Here is an 8,683-nt window from a genome sequence, read left to right on the forward strand (position 1 = left end):
TTCTTGTAACAATGCTTGCTTGGAATAATCTTACAACGACTGTCAAAGCAGAACGCCTTCATCTCTGTACTAAATGTTGCAACACGATTACAATAATTTCATTCTGAAACGACTAGCAAAGCCCAAGGAGATCCTCCCTCCTCCTTTTCGTCTTTGTTTGTGGAGCTACGTTCTAACATGGACACATCCTCAAGACACCACCAAGAACTTTTACTGCAATTTGAACAACATATCGAACACGAGATTACATTGAATTTTTTTTCATTACGATCTTTCATCTGTTTTAACTGAGCCTCTCAAAGCATTTGACCCACCAAAAATAAGAACAACATATCCAACATATCGAGCAAATGCATCAACATGGTTTCTGGTTCCATCCTTCTGAGAGTTCGTTCGATCAGTTCCTGACGCTCGGACGTAGGCATGAAATCATCTGCGGAATCAATCGATTGTTTCAGAATCAGATGAGATGAAAAACAAAATATTCATCAACATGTCTTTCTATAAAAAGTTTCTCCTACTGGCAAGATTTAGGGAAAAAAACTACATTTTCGAACAATTGGAAGTAGAAATGTTCAATTTAGGATGTCTCAAGACTAAACATGGAATGTATGATTTACACAGCATTAAAGTTTGAGAATCAGCTCGACAACACATAATGTGCTACAAGCCATCCACAAAACAGCTCAAGGAATATTCAAGGCCACAAAAACACATAATGTGCAGCTCAAGATGTGTCAAAGCAAACCAAGATTGTGTTTTTCAAAACGCAAGATGATTTAATCAGCTAGTGATCTTCGAAAGTCTCAAATTGTGCTGCAAAAAGATTCGAGGTAGAAAAAACACATTTGTGGACACCAAGAAGACTAAAATATTCAAGTAGGTGTGTCTCAAAGCTAAACAATGGATAAATTTGTGATTTTCACAGCTAAATTGATTTGGAAAGACCTACAAGTATCGGAGATGGACCTAAACCATCATTTGGTTGAAAAAATTATAGCAGTGCATTTTGGTAAACCGCAAAAAAATTGACTAAATGAGACGAGAAACAAAGTAAAGTACAGTTTATAACTTACCCTACTAAAAAAGGAATGCTCTTTCTGGGAGTAGGACCTGTGGCTGGGTGGAGGAAATGCAGGTTGAGGAGTAAATGCTGCAATGGGACTTGCAGCTGCTGCCTTCTTGTCTTCTTTAACTTGGTTGAAGATGACAGTGTATCCAGCAGCTGATTTAGGATCGGCTGCATCCCATTCTCCGAATTTAGGCACTGCAGTGGTTCTTTGGCGACTCTGCCAAAATAAGAATGAAACAAATTATAGACTTCCTAGACAACCAACTTGTCTGATGGAATACAAACTGCATTGACATAATTCCCTACTAATAGGAAAAGATCCTTGCTTAGGATTAGTGTTACTCAATCAAATTTTAAATGAAACTGAAGTACTTTGTCTTAGTTGTTCTCTACTTTGTGATGCTTGAGAAAGAAAATTGTTCTTACCGGTGTTGCATGTAGAGCATTTGAAGTTCTTCCCTGCTTGACTGGTGACTGAGAAGCAAAGAAGCTAGCTTCGCCTAAGCTCCTATGGTTTCCATGGTATCTACCTTTGTGTTTCCTTTCTTCCCTGCCATCAGTTGCTCTTGGTTCATGCTTCCACCCATCGTACTCCCGATGCTTGTCCCTGTGCCGGCCTTCCTTTGGATATTGAGGTTCTGCAGCTAGGCCTCCAGGTTTGTGGGGCTCTCCTCTGGGTTTACGAATCTCTCCTCTGGATTTGTGGAGCTCTCCTCCTGGTTTGCATAACTCTTCAGCCTGCTCTGGATCATATGGATTGAAAATGCTTATGCCAGAAGCTTTTTCCTTGCGTGCCGTATCAAAACATGTCGTGTAGGCAGCATTTTCATTCCAATCACCAAAGCGCGGCACATGCCCCCGCTGTTGTGAAACAAAGAACAATAGCAATTGAATAGAGTTTGATAAATAAAGAACATGATTAAGCATTGGTGAAACCTATTTTAACTATTAGATTAATTTCAACCGAAAAACCAAATCAGATAGTTTAGTTTCTTCGGAGACAACCTCACTAGTTAAATGCAAATTCTCTTATCTTTTCCAATGCTAATGTCGTAATAATGCAAGTTGATCACAAGTGTATGAAACATACAAGGAATCTTAAGTGATAAAAGAGAGAAAAAGAACACCGAGACCAATTTTAGAAGCTAAAGTAAGGTGAGGTATAACAATTATCATAGATATAGAAAATGCTACTCAAGGAATGCGCAGGTCGCTATGTTGCAAACTAAACAACAAATCAAACAGCAGACAGATCTTTTCAACAAAAGAATGGTTTTATAACAAAAGAAATTGGAATTCCCATTCCATGATAACAATGAACTCATTTGTGAGGAAACATACACACTTTGGATTACTAATATTGTTTGTCGAAAATTTTATCTAGAGATCTCACAAAAAGTTACAGCATTTCTGTGCCAATCCTTCTTGTGCCATGCTAGATAACATATTTATTTAACACATTTATTATGGTAGGCATGCAGAGGCAACTCACTCAAATGCAATCGAAATCCTTTTCAATCTGTCCAAACAAATATGTGAAACCTTAGTTCTTGAAAATTCACTTTCCTTTCATTCAGGAATTGAAGCAATCTAATGGAACCTTGTAGCTTAGTTGAGAAATTTCAGTTTGAAATAGTAATGATGGCAAAAGCATTCAGAATAAATTTACCACACAACAACATTCCATCCAAACAACAGGAATTCAATCCACATTTCCTAAATCGTTTATAGAAAAAGGGGGAAACTAGAACAGTAAGAAACCACAAGCGGGGGAAAACAGATGACATTAAGCAAACCAAACCCTAAAAAGGAAAGAGGAAATTTTTATTCAAAAGCAATCCGATCGATATGCCAAATGGCGAAATCACGGATCAGACAAGCGATGGAATCAAAACGGCAAAAGGAGCAGCAATTAAAACCAAGCCATTTCCCAGGAAACACCAGATGAGGAAATCATACAGCAAAAGGAACAAAAAGAAACGATTTTTGACCCAAAAAAAGGGAACTGAAGAGGAAAACTAGGGGAAGCAATGCACTCACTGCCATGACGAGGCAGGCGGGGAGATGCGTCGCGTTTGGTGCAGAACCAACAGGAGAAGGAACTCCCTAGGGCTCGAAGAGAGAAGCGAAAGGAGGAGGAGGTAGATATCCAAAGAGGGAGTGGCCACGCCTCGCTGGGAGAATGCTAAACTTGGAGAGAAAGAGAGAGGGAGGAGAAGCCATGGACAAGGAAAGCAACGCGATTTCCGGGGATTTACATTTCGCCCCTTTAATTTTCCATATCGCTTTTTTAATTCATTCACATCCATAAAGTTTTATTATTTCTAAAAAGGCCCACGACGCGTTGCCTCGCACGTGCGCTTCCGTCGTTTTCAAATCCGGCGGCGCGCCCATCTCCACTCCGGAAACACGGCGGCCAGCCACCGCCGGTCCTCCTCCTTCTCAGACCTTCGCCGGTTACCTTCCCGTCTCCTCTCGCAACGATGGCCCGTAGATCTTCGCTGGCCCCTCGGACGGCGACCGGATCCGATTCCAGACGGACCAGGAACCCTAGAGAAACCAAGAAACCTCCTTTCGTTGACCCCGCAAGGCACGCAGCTCTGCTTTCAGGTTCCTCGTCCATCATTTCTCATCGCTCGCCTCTCCATCTCATATCTCCCCGCTCTGATTCCCTTGCAGCTACATGGCGGTGAAGAACCAAAAGCTTCGGGAGCAATTCGACGCCAGCGCCGCTTCGCTTAGCCGAGTCGGAAGCGGGAAGGGAATATTCTCTGGTGTCTCGATCTTCGTTGACGGATTCACGATCCCTCCCAGTCAGGTGCCTCCATGCTTTGGCGCAATTTTATCATTAGACCTGTTGAATAGGCCGTGACAGTGTGTTCTGTTCTTGGATGGGTGCCTGTAGGAGCTCAGAGCTTGTATGCTGAATCATGGAGGCCGCTACGAGAATTATTTTTCGAGACGCTCTGTGACACATATCATTTGCAGCCATCTGCCCGACAGCAAAATGAGAAATTTCAGGTCATCTAAGAACATCACAATAGCTTTTTGTGTTTCTTAAAACATTCATTTAATCGTGTATCGTGATCTTTCTCTATGGTTCAGGGCATTCAGTCGAGGGCTTCCAGTAGTGAAACCTGCTTGGGTGGTTGAATCCGTGGCTGCCAACAAGCTTTTGAGCTGTAAATGTCTTTACTCCTTTTTTATTGCTTCCTTCAAGATTTATCTTTCAGATGATATTTGGCTACTGCCTTTTGCTAAATAGTTGCTTCCTTTAATGATAGTTGAGCAAATCAACACAAATTTCTTGAATGTGGTAGTTAATCACTCATGAGGTCAAATACAAAGTCTAGTTGCCCATTGAGTTGGATGGAAAGTTGATTCAGGATATTTCAGAGTTGTCTTTTCTTCTCATTTTCTAGTTATCACATGCTAGTCCTCTCCCAATCAACCAAAAAAATTCTATTTCACTCTATTCTTACTTGCTAATAAAGAGTGAGACAACACAAATAGGTGCAAAAACATAGATGGCTGGTGAAATAGAAATGGGAGATGGGATAACTGATGGTGAGATATATGCCATATCGAAAATGGATCATTCAACATTCGAAAATGTAAGTTGCTGTTGTTAAGTAGGCATGATTTCTATAGTGCATATCCTTGAAGAAAATCGTACTCAATTATAAAGATAATCGTTGTTGTTTCCACTTCATCTTTCGCACATTGATTAGTATTAGTTAACTTCATGACCTTGTGAGGTTCCTCATAGATTTAGCATAAGTGTTGCAAACACCAATATAGTCGATTTTATTTGATGCTAAATGAAATGCATTTCTTATTTATTTAATTTTTTTCTTTTTATTTAGGGGTTCCTTACCAGTTAAATGAGCTTGAGAATGGAACTCATAAGCAACAAAAGTTGTCTTCCTACTTTACTTCTAAGACTATATCAAACCGGAGGGATGACAAAAAGCCTGTGGCTCTTAGACCACTATCTACCAGTAGGCCGTTGTTACTTAAGGATGAAAAATTGAAACACTTGATGGTCGATGAGGAAGGTGAATGTTCAACATACAGAGAAGTTATGTTTAATGAAACCGAAAAGTTCTGTGAGGTGGAATACGCAGCATCAAAAATTGATGATATGAAAGAAAAACACAAGGGAATAGAGATGGGACAGACTGTTGCATGTGTGAATGAAGTAAAGTTAAAGGAACGATTGGATTGCCCATATGATGGACCTCGCAATCAGCAGCACCAGGTGAAATGTTTTCTTCTACTAACATACAACGTACTTGTAACTATTTTTCTATTCTATTTCTATTGGTTTTCATGATCCCTTGATGTTTTAATTTACAACAAGATTTATAGATATATTTTAATTTATAATTTTTTGTCTTGTACATGTTTGTCCACTCAGCAAGCTATCTAATACTATATGGTTATGATAACTGAGACTTACTGATTCTACTGAGTTTCTCCTTGCTAGGAAATGCTATTAAGTCTTATCTAATTTATGATGAATAAACAAATTAGGTTCATCATGGGAGCAATTTTTCCTGCAAATATTATTCAACATCAGTTTGGCGGGTGCATCAATAATGTAATTCAAACTACTTTTGTAGAAACAGCTCACACACTATACTACTGAACTCCTGTATTTGGCATTGGCAACCTGGTCTTATGTTTCTTCCTCATATTGAGTTTAGCTTGACATGAAGTCAATGGATTTGAAATTTCTATTGTCGAGAGTAGATTTGTATCATCTACTGGTACAATTTTTTATGTTTAAACTTGTCTTTATTTGTCTTCTTTTTGTCAATCCTCTATTAATATTGGCTATATTTATGCTCATCTTGGTTATCTGGCCATTTCTAGGGAGCTAATGAAAATGGACTTCAACAAATTCAGGCAGGCACAACATCGTATTCAAGGCCAGATGATTTACACCCTACTAATGCTGATAATTGGTCAGATATGATACCTCAGTCTCTTAGTCAGCTAGATTACTCAGTGCTCGATCAGCTACCTAAAGAATTGAAGGCTGATATTGTTGCATCCTTGCCTCCACACAGAGCCCCTAGTTGTCCTGGAAATGACCCTAACACTAGTCAGAAAGATTTTCTTTCTGACAGAAATGAGAATCCTGGAGATCCTAATATGACTATGTGGATGGAAACTCCTCCAGGTTGGGTTAAGAAGTTTCAATGTAGTAATTGTTTGGTCTTGAACACTATTGCAACACGGTTTACCAGATCTGATACAAATGGTCTTCTTTCCTTGGCACTTGAGTCCCTAGGTCCTTTTCTGTCTTCATTTTCTGACTTAAGTTCAATGGAATCAGATGAAATGATTTGCAGCTTGGTTGAGCTTTTCAAGCAATATATTAAGCTGAAGGTCGAATCAGATATTGAAGAATTATACATTTGCTTTCGGATTTTACGAAGGTGCATCTTTATAGTTAATAGCATATGTTCCGAACTTCTCGAGTCTTTTTTGTATCAGGATGCGTTTTTCTTTTCTTTTGTCCTTTTAACTGGGGAAGCTTTGTTCATCCTCAATGTTGTGTTTTCCCCATCATGTTTTTGTTGTTTACGGTGTTTATCGAAATTGTTAATGTTCACTTGAATCATCCTCATGCTTGCCAACCAACTTCTTGCTTCACTAATTACAACAAATTTGATCATGCAGGTTTGCAACAAATTTCAAGTTCCTATTTCAAGTGTATGACCTGACTCTTCCTTTTCTTCAGGTAAAAATTCCAACAACTATCTTCTTTATTTACAGAATTGGCTTGACATGGAAGAATCCTCACATAATACGATCTTTATTCTTTGCTCAAATATATTTTCTTAGGGAGAACAAACTCAATGAATAGCTCAGTAAGAGCTTGTTTGTGTTTGTTTCAAAGAGAAAATATATAAAATATACAAGTTGAACACTAGACTCGTTAATGTTCATAACAAAAATGTGAATAGCTTATAAACAAACTACAAATCTATAACACTTGTAAACCTATCTCATATTTCTATGCTCTATTTCTTTCGATGTTCTTTCCTCATACTCAAAATATGTTGATGCAAGTTATGCTCTTTAGACGTCAATTCTTAAGTAGCATAATTGAATCAAACAGAGGACTAATATTACCTTTTTTGGTGTTTTATATTGCTACAGGCTTCCATTAGCGAGTACTACGGAGGAAATTTTAATCTTTCTTTAGGCGAATAATGAGGCCTTAAGTGTTTATTCTTCCATTTGAGACTGCTTTATTATCTATAGGATTTAGTTATGAAGAAATTTATTTGTATCAAAACAAAATAGCAATTCAATCACTAAATTTATAGTGTTTGGTTAACATGTCAACAAAATGTATCAATACCATCTGTTTAAAGCCATTGCAGGCCTTGACAAATCGAAAAAAAAATAAGTTGAGAAGAACATACTTCTCACACATGGAGAAGGAATGAAAAAATGCTTTAGGCTCTGTTTGGTAATGTACATTGTCCATTGACATTATTCCCACTTTCCCGCGAAATGAAATTCGAAATTGAGGATCAGTTGACGGCATCTACGACCAACTTCCGCGACTTGATAACAGACCACTTCAACCGCCGGTAGTATGCAGCTTGGAGAAGTGCAAGTGAGAGTACAAAAATCCATTTGAATCCCATCTGCCAGAGCACAACGATAAGTTTAGCGACAAAAGCTAATGTGTAGGAAGAAATATAAATGCAAAGGGCTGGAGATTACCAGTTTCCTCTCCTCCATCTCAGGTTCGGCCGCCCAAGATAAGAATGATACGACATCCTTACCCATCTGGAGCGATAGCGGCGGCATTCGAGAAATTAGTATCTAATCCAACAGTGTATGAATATGGACACAACTTGTGTTCAATTACCTGAGATTCAGTTGCTGGAGTACCATCCTCATTCTCGACAGCACCATCGATAAGCATTTTTGGCATGGCTATCGCACCGCCAGGGAAATAAGGATTATAGTGAAGCCCCTCGCGAATCTATGTAATCACATTGATAACAAACATTACGCGACCAATAAAAAATAAAGATCACATATAATCATTTCATGGTGACACTTGATGGCTAATGAGACTTCACGCAAAAGGAATAAATGAAACTGAAACCAGTGTATTACCATAACACCAGCAGGAGGATCGCGGTCTCCGGTGAGAAGAGCAAACACATAGTTCTGTCCATTGTGTCGTGCCTAGGAAAAAAGACAGAAAATCAAGTTTGTCAAAGAAAACATTAGGGACGAGTAACCAAGATAGTCAGGGGAGGTAGTAGTACCTTTGTGATCAGACTCAAATCTGGAGGATATGCGCCTCCATTTGCAAACCTTGCCGCTTGTTCATTTGAGTATGGCTGAGGAAACCGATCGCTTAATTTGCCAGGACGAGTGAACATTTCCCCTTCATCATTGGGGCCATCAACAACCTGAATTTCGGCAGCCATTGCTTTGGTCTCCTCTTCAGAGTGTACGCCACACCAACAAGATCTCGATATGACACCAGAGACATAGAATGACAAGAAGCACAGACTTGTTGATAAACTTGGTGACCCCGCCGAATTCTGTGCATATCGTGTTGTGTCA

The 8,683-nt window shown here is 39.1% G+C and overlaps 3 protein-coding genes across 3 annotated transcripts; 1 reads left to right on the forward strand and 2 right to left on the reverse strand.

Moving 5' to 3' along the window:
* Positions 1–273: 273 nt before the first annotated feature.
* On the reverse strand, positions 274–3,195 carry LOC141846912 (RPM1-interacting protein 4-like). The gene is made up of 4 exons (XM_074734939.1): positions 3,113–3,195; positions 1,499–1,933; positions 1,077–1,289; positions 274–433 (listed from the first exon to the last, which is right to left on the reverse strand). The coding sequence occupies exons 1-4, from the start codon at positions 3,116–3,118 to the stop codon at positions 398–400; spliced, it is 690 nt and encodes a 229-aa protein (XP_074591040.1). The 5' UTR covers positions 3,119–3,195; the 3' UTR covers positions 274–397.
* Positions 3,196–3,552: 357 nt separating this feature from the next.
* On the forward strand, positions 3,553–7,313 carry LOC141847481 (uncharacterized). The gene is made up of 8 exons (XM_074735535.1): positions 3,553–3,662; positions 3,752–3,890; positions 3,978–4,093; positions 4,178–4,254; positions 4,939–5,333; positions 5,951–6,519; positions 6,764–6,824; positions 7,247–7,313. Exons 1-8 carry the CDS (start codon positions 3,556–3,558, stop codon positions 7,298–7,300), a joined length of 1,518 nt encoding a protein of 505 aa, XP_074591636.1. The 5' UTR covers positions 3,553–3,555; the 3' UTR covers positions 7,301–7,313.
* Positions 7,314–7,423: 110 nt separating this feature from the next.
* LOC141847086 (cytochrome c1-1, heme protein, mitochondrial-like) lies at positions 7,424–8,669 on the reverse strand. The gene is given in 6 exon segments (XM_074735069.1): positions 7,424–7,743; positions 7,823–7,888; positions 7,971–8,087; positions 8,225–8,296; positions 8,380–8,562; positions 8,565–8,669. Coding segments are annotated over 6 exon segments (660 nt in total). The 3' UTR covers positions 7,424–7,626.
* Between the last annotated feature and the right edge of the window lie 14 nt (positions 8,670–8,683).

The sequence above is a fragment of the Curcuma longa genome, chromosome 16, assembly GCF_044706935.1.
Source record: "Curcuma longa cultivar G26 ecotype Majalengka, Jawa Barat chromosome 16, ITB_CL_G26_1.1, whole genome shotgun sequence".
Lineage (NCBI taxonomy): Eukaryota > Viridiplantae > Streptophyta > Magnoliopsida > Zingiberales > Zingiberaceae > Curcuma > Curcuma longa.